This window comes from Amblyomma mixtum, chromosome 1 (genome assembly GCF_055824585.1).
Source record: "Amblyomma mixtum isolate Tamu chromosome 1, ASM5582458v1, whole genome shotgun sequence".
NCBI lineage: Eukaryota > Metazoa > Arthropoda > Arachnida > Ixodida > Ixodidae > Amblyomma > Amblyomma mixtum.
In genome coordinates, this window is record NC_143012.1 from 279,282,536 (window position 1) to 279,300,505 (window position 17,970).

General features: G+C 47.9%; 1 protein-coding gene across 8 annotated transcripts in view; it reads right to left on the reverse strand.

Moving 5' to 3' along the window:
- Positions 1-440: 440 nt before the first annotated feature.
- LOC149371866 (very long chain fatty acid elongase AAEL008004-like) overlaps positions 441-17,970 on the reverse strand; it is a 63,197-nt gene continuing 45,667 nt past the window's right edge. For 3 of the 8 annotated variants that reach the window (XM_089566152.1, XM_089566151.1, XM_089566150.1), the window contains exon 5: positions 14,667-17,570. In XM_089566152.1, coding sequence (XP_089422278.1) covers positions 15,003-17,570 — 2,568 coding nt within the window. In that variant the 3' untranslated portion in view covers positions 14,667-15,002. Of the gene's footprint in view, positions 2,474-6,221; positions 6,359-14,666; positions 17,571-17,970 lie in introns of those variants that run through there. The other 5 variants (XM_089566153.1, XM_089566154.1, XM_089566155.1 and 2 more) reach the window with 4 other exon arrangements.

Sequence of the window (17,970 nt, forward strand, 5' to 3'; positions counted from 1 at the left end):
GCGATCCGATCGCGTTTAAAGAGGAGACTCACCTTCCAGGTTAAACAGAGAGGAGAACGGCTGCGTGCCGGTAGCAACAAGCAAAACTAAATTCTGAACAAGCAAAAAACCAAAGCTTCTGGATAATATTGTTCAAATATCCCGTGCGAAACGGTTCTTCCATGGAAAGAAGAAAAACTGCAATAAAACAAACGAAAATCGCAGATATATTACCTTCGATCAGCGGGCAAATGAGTGACAAGTATAAGCCTCATACAAGGGCGACCGCACAACTTTTTCCAGGGGGGGGGGGGGGGGGGGGGGGGCACCCGATGTTTGGGGATGGGGCGGTGGTAGGTTAGCACCAAAAAGGAACTAGTGCATAAATATTATCCGTAATTAATTCCAAGGGGGGGGGGGGGGGGCAACCGCCCCCCCCCCTTGCCCCCCCCCCCCCCCCTTCCGGACGCCCATGGCCTCATTTAGACGAACCCAATCGGAATGGGTCGAGCCAGGATGCAGGCCGAGAGAGATCACCCCAACTCAATGACTGCGGATTTACACGGACTCGATCTTTGCGTGAAAACGCATGGTGCGACCCGCAGCGACGTCCAGCGTCGAACAGCGCGGTGCCGTGCTGCAAATACAGCCTCCAAGATATGGCGAGTTGTCATTGTCTCGGAGGCGCGACGGCACTTGCACAAAACAGGTTCTTATTTCTCCTTTCTCTTCCGTTCGTGCTGTTCTTTGACACGAGAGCGTTTGCATGCACTTCACTGAGCGGACCCAGTAACGAGCGAAGCCGTGTACCTCCTGCTTTGGGGACGACTGGACCCGACTCTTCGACACCCCGAACCGACTTGACAGCATTTATGAGGCAAAAGAAAGTCTTTGATAAAGCTTTCGCAGTAATATGTCGCACTGAGCTGAGCTTGAACCTGATTCATTTTGTTCTCAAACCGGCACTTGGCTGTTTGTGCCATGAGCTGTTCCGCCCCTGGAGTTACGTTGTGGATCTGGACAATGAAGACAGAGAGTGCACCATATATCTCGCCACGAAAACCAGTGCACGGAAAGAATATGACTCCAGCCCTAGGTTAAAAATGCGCCCCAGACCTGCACAAGAAAGCACACATGATCGCCACCTTCAAAATGGGCGCCGAACAACTAAAATGTTGGAACTGGACCATCTAGACTTGGCAGACGGAAACAAGCACAGTGAAAAGCCATGCGTACGCAACGACATTGAGATCATCATTCAAGGGCGGGACGTCGGCATGCCAGAAGAATATCCCAAACATAAATACGAAACGAGGGAAGGCGGAGAAGGCGTTTCTCGGACGATTAATAACCAAAAAAGGGGTAATGGGAAAGAAATGGAACTGAAAGTACCGCGAGTCACGTTGAGTGGGCGTTATGAAAGAGGGCAGTGAAAACCATTTAGTAAATGATGCAAACGTAGAAAAGAAGTTTACCATTGGGCCTCGACGGCCTAAGCAACGTTCGAGCGGCGGCATGCTTATTTGCAATCTCGTCATCGAAATGGGGGCCCCGTATCGTGCCCAGTCGTGTAACACGTCGGTATACACGGGCTTTCAGCTGCGCTTTTCACGTGGAAGAGAACGAAAACCGTTTTTAGTTTCTGAGTGTTTTTTGGCGGGTGTGTACGACTTACGGTAGAAGGCGCTGAACATGACTAGCAACACAGCCGGCACACCGATTATAAACACCGACATCGATGGGGGAAATCCGCAGTCCACGAACAGTGGCACGGTTCCAAAGATGACGAAGCTTGCAAGCTGCGCCATCTGAAACTGAGTGAGGTAGCGTTTCCACCACAGCTTTTTCCGCACCTCGGGTCCCAGGGTAGTCAGGAAATAGTACGTGTACATGATGACGTGCACCAGGGCGTTGAAGGTCATCGGGAATACATTCTGGCCCATCACGCCAGTCTGAACCAAAATCCACACGACAGCCACGACAGACGCGTGGTGGAAGACGTGTAGCGTGCTGACGTGACCAAAGTTCTTGGTTATCACGAAGGTCACCGTGTCGAAGAGCTCGGCGATCTTCATGACGAGGAACCACCAGGCCGTTGTCAGTATGGGCAACCCCTCCGACGAGTAGTCTGCGCCCTGGCAAAGCCAGCTGTAGCGCTTCTTCTCGTCTTCATGGAAGAAGGACTGCCGCATGAAGGTCACCACGAAGTAGCCGTTCCAGAGGACCATGAGGAAGTTGTAGACCTGGACCAGCCTGCGTACAGGAAGTGGATCTCGGTGGGCCATGATTCGCGGAGCCCACCAGTTGGCGAACAAGACGTAGCCGAGCAGCAGGAGTATCAGGGGTATGGGATTGCCCATCAGCGGCCATGTCTCCGCCCGAGGGTCACAGGTACCGCTGAGGGCGGCTGGGATGCCTTGGAAACCGGTCATTTTTTTCTTCCCAGTATGCGCTCAGGTGGAGGAGACCGGAGGCGCTTTCATCCGACGCTTTCCTGCAACAGAGCACATATGAGCGGCACGCTGAGGTCAGCACGAACTGCTGCAAGACAGATGACATTGTTCCCGATCTAGCTGCCACAGCTGTAGTAATTTGCAGCAGCTCTGCTTTTAGATACCGTATATTCCCAACTGTAGACCGCATCCGCAGTGCTCAATTTTAGATGAGAAAACAATTTTTTACAATTTTGCCCCACATGGCGTACATGTTCCCCACGGATCGCTGGCTGGAAAATGTTAATTGCGCTAGTTTCCAGAATGGTACGGAGTGGTGACCGTTATTCGTTCCGAATGCGTCGCGACCGTGTTTCTGCTGCACTGACTTCATCGTTTTCCTGCATCTGCAGGTCAAAACGTCAAGCAGTACTACACGTGTCATGGAAGTCAGGCGCGGGAACGATATTATTCCGTGTCCAACATTCCCGGATAGAAATTTTGACGTTTGGAAAGTTGTAGGACTCTGTTATCGAAATATTGAAGGTAATTGTCCATTCTTCCGATATGTAGCAAAATCTTTCTTTTCAAGTGTTTCCATCGATCGCATCGAACAGTTAAGACTGCCATAGGAAACCAATAGGGAACGCTTTTGACGATAGCAGAAGCGTTAATAGGAAAAAATGCAAGACTACAGTCGGGTGATCTACGGATATATTGAATTGTTATAGTGAAATCTAATATTATATGAAAAAATTGCGTTCATGAATGGTTTATGCTCAAAAATGCTTTTGTCCAGAATTGTTTCGTATGAAAAACCAAGATGTCATGTGCCAGTAAACAGGTGTAAACCACTCAGCTGTGCGATGGCGACGCAAGAGAGCGCTAGTACCACAGTAAAAGAAAGTGTCGTAATAGTGAGAATACCTTTGTGTTTCAGATGTTATGATAAGTAATTTTTCAAAACAAAATGCTGTATAGGCCGTATCTGACGATAATGATGACAATAATGTTTATTTCTACTTGCATGTAACATTTTCATTTAGATGATAATTATTATTTCCACTTTGGAAGCTGAGTTGCAGAAACTCCACAACGCGCAAGAAAATAATATTCTCTCCGCAGTTTCACCTAAGTCCGCCTACTACAGCTTAAAAATATGTCATCTTCCCAATATTGGATGAAGGTGCAGCAATTTAGGATCTGTTTAGAAATACTAACATCAAAATTTTTTTTAAAGTAGGAAAAAGCTGCTCCTTCTATTATAATAGCCACGGCTGCACATTATTGAGTGGCCTGTTAAATAAATAAGGCTGGTTTAACGTATTCAGAACCCCAAAAAATGTGTTTCTAGCCTTAAGTTCTTGTAACAACAAGTCAAAGTCATTTCAAGCTCAAACTTGACAGCACAACGTTCAACTCTCACAATCACCTTTTTCTATCGCGTAATAACTTTTTCATTCATTTCTTCTAAGGACAGTAGCAGAGTGGGATCCGCTTACTAACGACGAATTTATATAGCAATCTAGTGTCATCACCGCATGCCTCAGTGTTCATTAATGGATTCTCTTCTTACGTATTGCCTTCCTGGCTTCAACCTCTCTTAAAATTGTTATTATAACCGGCTTGCTGCTCATTATTTTCTTTTCGCTGAAAATTTTTGTGTTCTTGTGCACTGCCAGAAACTTTAGTGTACTTTGATGAGTACTTCTTTGTTGCGCTGTCTTCAGTGGCTCGCTTCTCGTTTTGAACTTACAATTATTGCTCACGACGAGTTTTATTTATGTATTAATTTTTTGGCCACTTTCTTCTTTGGCAGTCTGCTCTCTGTTCTTGTTCCTGTATTCCCACCTTGAGAAAATGCCTTTTTGGGATTGCAAGTATCAATAAATAAACTTATAAACATGTAATATCCGCGGACTATATTCCAAAAATAACGGCACTCGTATCGAAATTTTCTTCCATTTCTTTTTTTTTCATTTGCTTGTCACTCCTGTCAAGAATTACAGGCGTTATCTTCGGCGTTTTACAGTCGTTATCATTCTGGCTGCCTCAGCACAGACGGCACACTGTGGAAATATATCTGAAACAGGGTCTTTCTTATATATCCCTAGCGGACATGTGTCAATGTACTGACAGTGCTATAGCAGCATCAAATTAAAAAAAAATCAAAACAAAAGCGAGTGCTGCCACTGGCTTTGTTAACAGGTGTGTTAACGACCCCTATGCCAGGCGTTGACTTGAGCCGCGGTAACGGGTCTATATTTCTTGACAGTTATTTTCCTTGTGCGAGCTGGCTCCCTAATTTGGCTTCATGACGTATACCGTCAGCACTATATATTTACTTTGTTTTATTTTACTTAAAACATGCTGCAGTCACTGAAGACTAAACAAGAGGGCAATACAAGGGAAAAGAAGTGTAGCTCAGCGCCACCATGAGCAAGCAACAAAAAGCATAGAACAAGCAGCAATGCGCTAGAAACGCAGGAAATGTGGGGAAAAAAAAGGAAAACAAATCGTCAAACAGCAATGAGGAAAATTCAAACCAGGACGTTTCTTACACGTGCTTCAAAAACAGTTACATCATCAGCTGAAAAAATATCGAATGGAAGTGCATTGCACTGGGAGACAGTGCGCTGAAAAAAACAAGTTCTTAGTGCTGTTAGTACGTGAGGAGCATGGTTCTAGAGTGTAGAAATGAAGTGCCGAGTTTGACGACTCACATTGCGTGTCGGAATGAAGAATGATTGTATACTTAGTCGGTGAATGTAGAGTACAAGCAGGAACCACAGTCTGGCTAGTATTGTTGTGCTTTCAAATGTTGAAATGTTGCTTACAGCTATGAGAGATGATGGTGAACTTAATCTGTGATGTGCATTAAATATAAAACAAACTTCTTTTATCTGGACCAATTCTAGTTCATTCACGCGTTTTTTCAAAGTAAGGGTTCCATGCCATGCTATTATATTCCAGCTTAGGAGATGTGATGTGAAGCCGTCTTTAATTTGTAAAGAAGGAAGACTAATTTTACTAGAGGCTGATACGCAGATTTTCCTAATGTGGCTTGTCCAGTTAAAGTGTGACTAGTGATGGCGACCTCAAGGTATTTATATTCATCGACCCGGATTATTGGACATTAATTGATTTTGTATGAAAATTGAAACCGAGCGTCCTTGTCACTTGCCCGAAGAAAGCATTCTTCTTTAATTCCTAGACCAAAGGTTACACCAATGGTAGACAGCGTTAAGGTTATTGTTCAAAGAAATATGGTCATCGGTACAACGGAAAGGGCGTTATACTGACGGATACAATGTAAACTAAGGCAACGATGTCACTAATTGTATGTTAAAATATAAGAGGACCAAGGATAGTTAGTTCTATGTGGGACCCCTGAGCCAACAGGTAGGATTCCAGATGAGCAGCCATTAAGGTGGACAAACTGTTAACGTGGACAAGACCTCCAAAAGACCCTGTAGCAGCTATACCTCTACGTATGCATGGACTGCGAACCTAGAACCTAAAGACAAAACAAGTGGACTGGACAATGATGCCAGTGAGCTGCAAAGCATAACAGGCGAAGCGGAGAAGGCGAAAATTAATAGTTTGTGGTGAGGTCCTCATGCGGAAAGGCGCCGAACTGTAGTATACACATCAAAACCAATATCTGACGCTATCGACTCATGATAAAGCATAATGTACTTAAAACGGCGATTATAGTGCTTTTTCTCACTCGTGTACATTGTAATTATCTCTTATGACTATTCTTAAACATAGGTGACACTCCTCTCGTAAAATGGGTCTTGTACGTACCTGCTTGGGTGCGGGATGCGAACTGATCCGATGCCGTTCGAGCCGTTGTGTCCACTGGCTCTGTTCGGTTAATAATGGTCTTCAGTTGTCTCAAGGCCTGCTGCCACTGTGTGCATTTTTTCATGCAACGGAGCGTCGACACTCGTTTCTGACCAGTAAAGCAGAAAGAAGAATTCTCTCTCTCTTTCCTGGCGCAGACCCCTTTATAGACTTGGAATTACCGCATTTTTTTCCCCTTGACGTCACTGCGAGGCGCGCATGTGTTATGTTTTGCTTATTGTTTCGTTAGTTGAGGCCATTTATAGGCCACACGACTGTGACTTGTGCCAAAAGGAAGTGTCGCGACTACAAATAGACGATACATGCGGCATGAAGATCATCAGCGAATACCGTACAGGCAAAAATGCATGCACAATACGGAATAATAAAAAAGTAAAAATACACGAGACGCGTCTGCCTGGGGCGAAGGCATTATGCGCGGGTGAACAACGATAGGCATAACTTATCCACCGTTCAGTACGTGCGCTGGAGAGCGACCGCGCCAGCAATTACGGCTTCAGACAGTGAACTGTCTCTACGGGACACATTCGAGGGAAGAATCGATTTTCGAATTAAGCATATGCGTTGCTGATCTTGAATTTTAATGAAATACTTAGCGATGTAAAATCCCAAAAGAGTGATAAACTCGTGAGACATTTATTTCCTCCCAGGGCCGGATGCATTAATAGTGGAGAAGTTTCAAACTTAAACAAGGTTAAACAATGTTCGTTAAAGCCGAGAAAGAATGGTTATCATCAGGATATGATTTCAGTGGGAAAGCGGTTCCATTCGCAATGTGTGCCGCTCGGTTGCATTTGGATACAATACACTGGTAAAGCACGACAACGGTGGTTTCAGGTCACAAGTAATTGTGACTTGAAGGCTTTAGCCTCCAACGAACTACAGTTAGCTATATGGCCGAATTAAAGTTCCCCGGGCGACGAGAAGATGACGGCGGTGTACACTAGCTGCTGACTATATCTAGATTGGTTTATTGGTTTATCGGGGTTTAACATCCCAAAGCGACTGAGGCTATGAGAGACGTCCTAGTGAAGGGCTCCGGAAATTTCGACCACCTGGGGTTCTTTAACGTGCATTGACATCGCACAGCACACGGGCCTCTAGAATTTCGCCTTCAAGAAATTCAGCCGCCGCGGCCGGGATCGAACCCGCGTCTTTCGGGTCAGCAGCCGAGCGCCGTAACCACTGAGCCACCGCGGCGGGGCTTACTATATCTAGAGTAAGCTAACTGTAACTACATAGTAGAGAGAGGGTGTGGTAGATGGTCCTTGGCAATCCCAAAATGAACAAGGGAGGGGAAAACCTCAGGTTGCTTGAGCCAACGTTTCGACAACAGGACTTGTCTTCGTCTTCGAGCGTAACTACATAGGTATTTCAAGGCTGAAGCCATCTTGTCATATAATACAGAACACTTAAGAGTCTCTCATAGCCTGAGTCGCTTTGGGACGTAAACACCAAAAAAAAAAAAAAAACCAAACTTAAGAGTATGTGCCCTATATAAAAATGAAAAAAAAAAGAGAACACACTACAATACCGCTGACAGCAGTTTAGAACGTGCTGAATCCACTACAAGCGTAAATCTTGAACAAGCCCCCTGCAACTGACGAGTATACTGCGTGAGTCGCACTATTCTGGGTGTTTCAGAGAAGCCCATCTTGAATTTTTAAAAATAGGCTTCTTGAGGTAAAAAGATGGCTTTTGCGGCGGTGCAATACGAGCATTGGCGGGCGTCAAAAAAAAAAAAGAGGCTGATCTTGCTAAATATTATTCTTCTTAACTAAATTGTAATAGTTAATTTTGTGTATATTAGGTATAGGCACTTGGTTGCAATTAGAGATCAGTTGCTGGCCTTTAGCTATAGCCATTTCAGTTTTTTAGAATTTCTACAACATGATCTGCCTGGGTAGACCATGGCTGAAAAAATTTTGGCAATTCCACGTGCGACTTCAGAAACGAGCGTGAAATTGCCAAAATATATTGAGCCATAGCATGGAGGGTAATACGTTTCCGAAATTTAAAAAAATGAAATAGTTATAGCTAATGGCCAGCTACTGATTTCTAACTATTACCTAGTAGTCAACATGATTCACCCTTTTTCTGAGTCGGCCGACGCTGGTATTGCTCTGCTGCAAAAGCCATCTTTTTACCTGAAATCCTACGTTTAAAATTAGTGGCAGGCTTCTCTGAAGCACTTGGTAGTTTACACTGGTTCAACTTCACACTGCGCTGCTTGCTTAGGGGGCCAGAGAATTTGTTTTTTTTTTTTGTGCATCTCTCCTACGCAAACTTTTGCTTGTTCGGAATACATGCATTGCTTAAAGCGAACGTGGTCAACTTCCAATTGATTTTTGTTCGCAGTAAAATCCTATAGATGGGCCTTTCCAGACTCTCTTGACGTCTGTTCGGCAGGAAAGGACGCTTTCACTATTGCTGCTAAAACTTGAGCCGTTTTCCCCACCTCTCTGACTCAAACTCGTGACGGCGTCGCCGGTGAATCAGAGCGCATCGCTAGACGAGAAGAGGCAAGGAGATTATCCTAGCCGCGAACAAAACAAATGGTACTAAGAGCTGACGGGCATTTTAGGCGTGCTTACGCATAGCTCGCACTGCACTGACGTTATCAACTACGGATGCCATTGGTGATCTCGGCAATGAAACCCTTGAGGTATACATCTGAGTGATCGAACTCAACAGAGCGTGCGACTCTTCTTAAAGCTGAAACTGAAAGAAAATTGGCCACCCATGGCGCCTTACATTATCTTGCTTTATTTATATTTATTCCCATACTGATTCTACACCAAAAGTGGCGACCTGAGCTCCATGCGTGCCCCCTCCATATTTTTGCTAACCACTCTGGCAGCCGTCGCGGTGGCTCAGTGGTTATGGCACTCGGCTGCTGACCCGAAAGACGCGGGTTCGATCCCGGTCACAGCGGTCGAATTTCGGTTGAGGCGAACTTCTAGAGGCCCGTGTGCTGTGTGAAGTCAGCGCACGTTAAAGAATCCTATGTGGTCGAAATTTCCGGAGCCCTTCACTACGGCGTCCCTCATAGCCTGAGTTGCTTTGGGGCGTTAAACCCCAATAAACCAATAAACACTCGGCAGACATTATGATGCGCCTCTTAATAGCCAGTCGCTCTTACCCGGATCAGTATCCCGCCGAAAGGTTCTAGTAACATCGACCTCAGATCACGTGATTCTAACCGCTACCTGCTTGCCGCTGTTCTTAGGAAACTGGGACTAACAGACAGCACTTGTGCCACGTCTTCGCGAATGAGGCACTGACAAGCACAAAAACGTTACCTCTGAACAAATATCAGTGCTGGTTGACGCAGCGAGTTTATTAAATAAACATGAAAAGCAGCTCCCATTCTCGGCAATTTAGGGCGAACATCGTTCGAAGCTGAAGCCGAACAAGAGGATGGTGGTGATTGTGGAAAACATTTATATACAGATACACTTAAAGAGGTTATGCACGAGCTGGCCCAGAGGGGGCCAGCCCTTACAAGTACTAGGTGGAGGTCCCTAGTTCGGGACCCCAGTGGCGTTGGCCACCGCCCGGGCTCGCGCGACCAAGGCCCGCCGGGCCTGCAGGTCAGAGCAGCCGAGCAGGGTCGCCTCCCAGTCCTCCCGGGTTGGGTTGGGGTGAGGGGGGATAGCAGGGTTGGAGGGGCAGGCCCACACCATATGGTAGATAGAACCTGACGGCAAACCGGAGGCCGACCATATAAAGCCTGAACTTATCCGGAAACATTTGTACATTTCCACCCGAACGGACTCAAAGAGAAATAAACCTTCAGCTTTAAGAGGGATTCGAACCACCGCCGGCTTAAGCAGAGAAGCTTCGTTTCCCGATGCCTTAGACCGCGGGGCTATCGCGCCGCACCTCTAAACACGCGGAGGAGATTGCCATTGCTCTGGCTCTCACGAATCCCAAGTCGAAACACATCATCACCGACTCGCGAGGGGCCTGTCGGAACTGTGAGTTGGGCTGGGCTCCCCCGCTTGCCTGGCGCATATTGGAATATAGCTGCCGATGCGAAGATCCAACTCCACGCAACCTGATTTGGGCCCCCGGTCACCAGGGCCTCCAGGGAAACGAACAGGCCGATCAGGCCGCCCGCGCACTCTCTCCCCGGGCTATCTCCCTGTCCTTGGACGCCTACTCCGAATCAGACAATCTGGCCCTTACATTCAAACACATCACCGATTACTACAAAGAGGAGCACCGGCGCTACCCGGCCCCTTGTAAGGAACTGGATCGCGCTGACGAGCGCCTCCTCATCAAAATTCTTACTAACACTGTACTGTGCCCGGCGGTACTTAAACATTTCAACGCATCCTTTGATGGCACGTCCCAGTTCTGTGGGGAGGTGGCTGACACCTTCCACATGGTTTGGGCGTGTCAATCAAACCCATCTATCCCCCCCAACCCCAACCCCACCAGAGAGGACTGGGAGGCGGCCCTGCTCGGCTGTCAGGACCTAAAGACCCAAAAGGCCTTGGTTCACCGGACGCGGGCGGCGTTGCTTGCCAATGGGGCCCCGGAATAGGGGCTCCACCTAGTATTGTTAGGGAAAGGGCCAATAGGGCCTACCCAATCACCTCTCTGTAAATATTTAGTGCACTATAAATGTTGGATATCGTCTTTTCATTCGCTCAACAGCCTCTGCTGCGCCGAGAAAAATGGTTGGTTGGTTTATGGGGTTTAACGTCCCAAAGCGACTAAGGCTATGAGAGACGCCGTAGAGGAGGGCTCCGGAAATTTCGACCACCTGGGGTTCTTTAACGTGCACTGACATCGCACAGTACACGGGCCTCGAATTTCTCCTCCAAAGAAATTCAGCCGCCGCGGCCGGGATCGAACCCGCGTCTTTCGGGCCAGCAGCCGAGAAAAAAATGGTTTTCAGAAAAGGAAATGCGCACTACGTAACTCTCGCTTCTCGGTGGACACCTCGACTGCGCCATGAGGGAATGGAAGAAGGAGGGAGTGAAAGAAGGGAGAGAGGAGGAGGGCTCCTGGTAAATTTTGAGCACTCACAATGCACAGCACACGGGCGTCTTGCACACATTTTTTTTTTTCAGTGCCTCAGATGCTCCTGTGAAGGGGTTTTACACGAGGGATGGGCGTTTCAAATGGTAAATTAGTTGTTAGTGAAGTGTTTGAAGCGTTCATGGTACCGATGGATGACAGCAGCAGTGGGAAGGTCAGTACATGCACTGGACATTCGCAGAAAAAAAGAATAAACATGGGCCGACAAACAAGCTGGCGAAGGATATACGGTTTGCCATGGTAGGGGTGGCAGGAGTGGCGATGTGCAGGTAAAGTAAAAGGTCTGCAAAGGGATGCACGGTAGAATTTGCGTAAGAGGGATAGGCAGGCGTCCTTGCGTCGATATAGAGTTAGGGAGGTCAGCTCCGTTTCAAGTTCAGCAACACTTGATGCATATGAGTAACCGGAGAAAATAAAACAAGCGCCCGGGTTTGAACTGATTCTAATAGGTTAATGCGATTAGCTTAGTTATGGTCACAGACCGCACATGCAAACTCGAGTTTGGTTCGAACAAAGATGCAGTATTTTAGTAATTTATCAGAAGGAGGTTCTCGCTTTGTCGTCTCTGGTAAGTTTGTTTATGTGAGTGGCCCCTGAAATATCAGCCGGTAATTCCCAAGTTCCACTAAATGTTTACAGAGCTGATTTCAGAGTTAAAGAGAGCCGATTTCTGGACTACAAATACTTCCAGTGTTGAAAGGAGACAAGAGATGATTTTTTAGTGTTCAGAGACATTAGACATTTTTTTGCACCAGATTTCGCTGTGATGCAGGTTAGACTGAAGAGCGGCAGCTTCGGTCGTGTTGTTAAAAGGTAGGTCATCTGCGAATAAGCGGATATTTGAAGAGAAGTTAGTGAGCAGGTAGTTAATACAAATTAAGATTATAGAAGGGGAGCGAGAACTGCGACCTGTGGTGCGCCTGAGATAAATGGAGCGAAGGTGGAGGTGCAATATTTAGCGAAAATGTATTGAAGTCGGTTGGTGGAAAAGTCACGTATCCAATCTAAGCGAACGAACGCTTTAGAAGTAGACGTTTGTGGGGAAATTTTTCGAAGGAATTCACAAAGTCCAGAATCAAGGCGCCGATCAAGGTGTTAGTATCGAGGCTGCAGCTTATGTCGTTATAGGTGCACTAAAGAGGATTGTGCGTTTGTCTTTTGATCACGAGAACTCGATCTACATGCTGCGAATATTCTTAGGAACTGATAGTTGTTATCCTGTATGGCCAATTTCTCTCTTAAATCGGATTAAACACCGTGATTCCACCTTTTTTTTTAAGCTCGCCGCCAACATGGTCGCCGAGGCGAAAAGCACGCGCGGAGTGCCTTTCAGTCGGCTTGCAACTCTGGCATTGCCGGCGTAATATTACGTGGAGTGATCTTCGAAAATGTGCGAGTTTCTGGCCGGACTATGTGAATTCAGCCTGAGTTCACCGTAGGACGCATCACCTCGGCGGCAGCAACGCGGAGAAAACATAGTCCGCTTGTTTCGGGCTTGTTATTTTGGCTGTATGATCCCTGAGCCAAAAATATGTAATGGTTCAACAAACTATTATTCACATCATCATCATCAGCAGCAGCCTGACTGCGCCCACCGCAGGGCAAGTGCCTCTCCCATATCTCTCAAATTAACCCTGTCCAGTACCAGCTGTGGCCACCCTATCCCAGCAAACTTCTTAATCTTAACCGCCCACGTAACTTTCTGCCGCACTCTACTCCGCTTGCCTTTAGTCCGTTACCCTTGACGGCCATCGGCATCTTGCCTTCGCATTGCATGCCCTGCCCAAGCCCATTTCTTCCTCTTGCCTTGCGTCATAACCAATGTGAGTAATAAAAATTATTTTGGGCGCGTTTGCGGATTATAGTATATTCAGTGGTCATCGCAGTGTGATGAGGTTTGAGCCTCGCAAAAGCAAGTAGTTCACGCGTATTTTCGGGTTATGTCGTCTGCGACTAAAACTGTTCATTCACGGAAACCCATATAACGAAATAAAAGCGAAAACTAACTTTTCTAGAACGTTCTTCAGTGCACCTCTAATAAAGAAGACTGAGTGTAACATGTCCAGTGTAAAAGTCCCTTAAGAAAACCGTGCTGACTATGATGACAGAAGTTAAAAGCCAGTGGAAATTTCATAATGTGCGAGAAAATTATGTGTTCCATTAATTTTGAACAGATACTTGTGAATAATATGGGACTGTATTCATTGAGAGAAAACGGTTTACCTTTTTTGGGGGGACTGGAATGGCCTTGCCCAGTTTTCAGTCTTGTGGCACAACACCGTATGGGAGTGACTGCTAAAAAATTAGCGATAAAATAATACCAGCCATATGTGTAGCACTCTTCTATATTCTGTAATTAATTCCGTCTATGCGAGAAGAATAAATTACCTTTAATTAACCAAGTAGTTTTGAAACCGCGTTAGCGACAAACGTTATTTCGGGCATGGGTAAGTAATCATATAAGGAAAGCAAGGTTCGCGCCGTGAATGCTCGTGAAGGCCGCTGAAGGGCGGGCGAGCTCTATGGCGTTTCAAACAGCGAAATGAATGCGGAAAGGGGCACCGAAAGCGCTGTGCAACACGAATAAAAGAGGCGGCTCAACGCGGAGGCACTCGGAATACGTGTAGCGACTCACGTGACCTGTACGTCACGTCCACGTGACGAAGAACAAGCAGGTGGCGCCAGCTTGCGCGGCAGTTCACGATCGACTGCGCGGCCGCAACCACATTTATTGCAGCCGCGTCATGTCGACCAAATCTGGGGCATCAGCGTGTACTAACTTGGTACCGTTGATTTCAGATCACGCGCTTCCGGCTTGTAGCGTGGTTGCTATTACCATACAGCGGAAGCTTACAGACGTTGTTTCTCGGTCATATTTAGGATTAAGGTGCTCAGAAGAAAAGACGCTCTTCTTACAAAGATGTCAACTCTCGATGAAGAAGCGACTTTAATCGTGCGTCTGTTTTCGCACATTCAGTTAAACAAATATATATATGCTCCAAGCGCAGCTGTGGTATTACCATGATGGAACCGCAGATGTTTGGCACCTGTATTTTTCATTCCTCTCTCTTCCACGATCGGCTTAAATTTGCTCCGGAAGTCATCACAGTAACTGTGTAAATGGCTTGTGATGGCGATACCACTTTTTTTTTCCTGGATTAGAAAAGCACTGTTTTCGGTGCATCGTCTCATCCATCCATTTCATCTAGTTAAGCCTACGTTAATCTGTCAGAGCGCTTCTAATGCTAAAGGGTGCTCAGAAAGTGTTAACGCGAACGTATAGGTCGGAGGCATGTGTTGAGCCCGCCCGGTGGTCGAAGCCATACCTGGTTACATTAGCAAGAAGACACCAGAATTTTCACCCGAGGGCGTTTATTCACCACCAAGCATGGAGAAGTCTTCTTCCAGTATGGAGTCCCTGCCTTTGGAGAAACGTAGTCTACATGGTCGAGACGGGTCACAACATTGGCATTTCGGCAGCCACTGTTCATAACCATCATCTTCATGTCGCAGTGCCTTTTTTTTTTTCGTGCAACCGCTCTGAGGCTTAATATACCAGCGTCAGGCTAAGACAGCAGGAGCAAATGTGACCTCTTTTTCTTGGCGACTCAATTTGCTTTTTTACTGAACTGAGGCGGCCCCATTCCATCTTGACCTTGGAGAGACTTGTCAGCGTTTCAAGTCGGGCATAGAGACTGAAGACGCCGATGACACGTGCGTCCGCTTCTCGGAGACCTTGCTCGAGAAGGCCTCCGTGTCCGAAGCCGTAGGTACCGCTTGCCTCTTCAAGCGCCTGCTCGGGTCCCTGTTCAGCACGGGCGTAAAGACGTCCTCCCTACACCCGCTCAAACGCAAGGGCCGCAGTTCCGGGCACGTGAGCATCTCCGTGGTGCTGAAACGCGGCAGCCCCGCGAAGTTCTGCACTGACTCAAACTGCGTGAAACTCTCGTTGTAGCTACTGAAGATCTGACGGCAGGCATCCTCTACGGAGGTATCCAGGTCTATGCTGCGCTCATCGGACGCGAAAGATTCGCTGAGCGAGAGGGAAAGCTCCGGGTTTGTGTCTGTGAGATTGCGCAGAAAGTCGCGGCAGCTGCGATAGTCTGGAAGCGAGAAAGGTGGAGACTCGACGCTGCTACTGCGTGCGGCGTGACTCAGCTTGTCTGACGGCGTCGATGTTGTGCGGCAGGCATACTCGGCCGAGATATCCTCGTCTGTGCTGCTGGCTTCGGATGTCAAAGATGCTCTGGGCGAGTAAAAAGGCTCCGGATTATCATCTGTCAGATAGTGCAGAGAATCGCGGCAGCTGTGGGAGTCTGGAAGCGAGGAAAGTGATGACGCGACGCTGCTGCTGCATGTGGCGCGATTCGATATGTTTGACGGAGTCTGTGACTTAAGGGGCGATAGTGCGAGCGGTGACAACCGAGGTGACTCGCTTTGGAGACTTTCCGGAGAATTCTGCTGAGGTCTGTCTTCCTCACTACTCTCTGACTGGCTGCTAACGCTAGTGCCACTTGCCTCTCCGAACTGCTCGTCAAGAACGCGAAAGGACAGCGTGGTCGTCGAACTTGAACATCCATCCCGGTGCAATGTGGCATCATGAGCCAGTTCATCTGGCTCAGTAGAGACGCTGGCACTGTCAGTGTCACCGCAAAGGGGGGATTCACCGCTTTTAGCAGCACCGGCCTGGTAGACTGTCGGCAAGGATGAGTCATCGTCGTACGAGGCCACTGTGAAGAAAGAATCACAGGATGAAGCAGACACTTGTCCGTCCAGGCTGCAAGTGGGACTGAGGCATGATTGGCGCTGCCCCTTGTCAAAAACAGTGAAAGCAAATTGCGGTGGCCTGGACGCCGGTGAGGAACCTGCGCTGACAGTGGTGATCTCTCTATAGGGGAATTTCGTGCCCACCGATTCGAACCCTTCGCCCGACACGGAAGCTGATTTTCGCACCATGCCAATGCGAAATGGACGCTCGTCGTACGCACCAAAGTTGTCATCTCTTTGTTGACCCATGAACGCGTCAAAGCTGCCCCACACAGAGCCTTGTAGCTCGCGCGGTGTCGCCGTCAGCTCATTCTGAGCAACGTTGGCCGCCAGCGCTAAATCTGGATACAGGTCCACAACTGGCATGGGATTGATACGTGCGGCCCCCAGGTGTCCCTCGTCAGGTTCTAGGACGTAACTGGCATCCACGAATTCTTCGCCGAGTTCGCTGCTCTGTGGAGATGCCACATCGAAGTCAGCCTCGTCGATGTCGTCACCGATGCTGAGGTCCGTCAACGTCACGTCCGAAGAGAAGGAGTCGTCCTTCAACGTCTTCGTCTCGGTGATGTGCTCTCTGTAAGGGTTTCCGTTAGTCGTCTTGGCTTCATCCCGAGTGAAGTCAGGATCAATAGCACTCCCTACCTGTGCAACGCCTCCACTTGCTTCAGTCGGGATTGGTGACGAAGTTGATGGAAGATGGCTGCCGCCGCTGCCTTCCTTGCAGTCTCCAGAACCGGTCACTTCACTGTGCGAAGACGCATCGCGTGTGTGACGGCTGCAGGGTATGGTACCACCCAAGTGATCAAAGTCACCCAGACCAAGCTGTAGCCGCCTATCTTCTTCGACGCCGCAGCCGCCCCCATTCTGGCGCCTGACCGTGGAGTGAAGCCTCCTGTCAATGTCCTCTATATGGTCGAGCTTGATGTCACCGCTGCTAGACGAGATATGGACGATGCCGCTGGCATTGCCTGAGCCACATTGACCATCACCATCACTGCAGTCTTCCTCGAGCGTGGCAGTTTCTTTCCAATAGTTGGTTTGACACTCTTCTAGCAGTCCTTCTAGATGCTTGCAGATGGTAACCTCTGAAGTTATGGCCGTCTCAGCGTGAAATACCATGAAATTTGCGCACTCAGCTCTGTTTGCGTACAGCCCGAGATCCTGTTGGGACAAGATGTTTTGCTTGCCCTGCTCGTCTTCCATTTTGACACTCCGACTGCGATACTTGCTGTCCAGAGTCTCTACGTTTGGAAGGTTCCTATGGTCACCAGCACCAGGCTTTGGTTCAGGCGTACTCGCGCCACAATAGTCGTCCTTCGCAGGTGACCGCGGCGCTACTGCAGCTGTGTCGGTAGCCGCAGCAGCGTCACCGCCACTCTTGTACAGGCTTAGGCCACGGTGAGCGCTGAACACCGCCTTGCGGCCAGGATAGGACTTCGGCATCGGTGAACCGCTTCCGAGGCAGGTGACCTGGAGAAATACCGATTGCTTGGTGCAAGATGGACAGGGTTAACTTTCCCTGATATAGTCCTTGAGTTCTCGACTGCGCGCTCAGATGCATCCACGCTTTTTTTATCTGAGTAAGCTAATATTAACTTTTGTGTGAATAAGCCTGCCTTCAATTTTCTTTTGTGACTATTTGCTCGATTCTGCATTTTGATCCCAAACCAAAGCTCGCTTGCGAATTTATCACTAAAAAAAGGAAAATGCGGTAACAGCTATCCTGCCTCTACCGATTCAAGTGACCCAAGGCAGTCCGAAAAGAACACACTGCATGCATGCGGTCGAGACTTTCCCCTTAAGCCTCCAGACTGTTCCCCACGATAAAATGGAATGATTCTTTTCATTTCCCCGATGTCCTAAATATCGC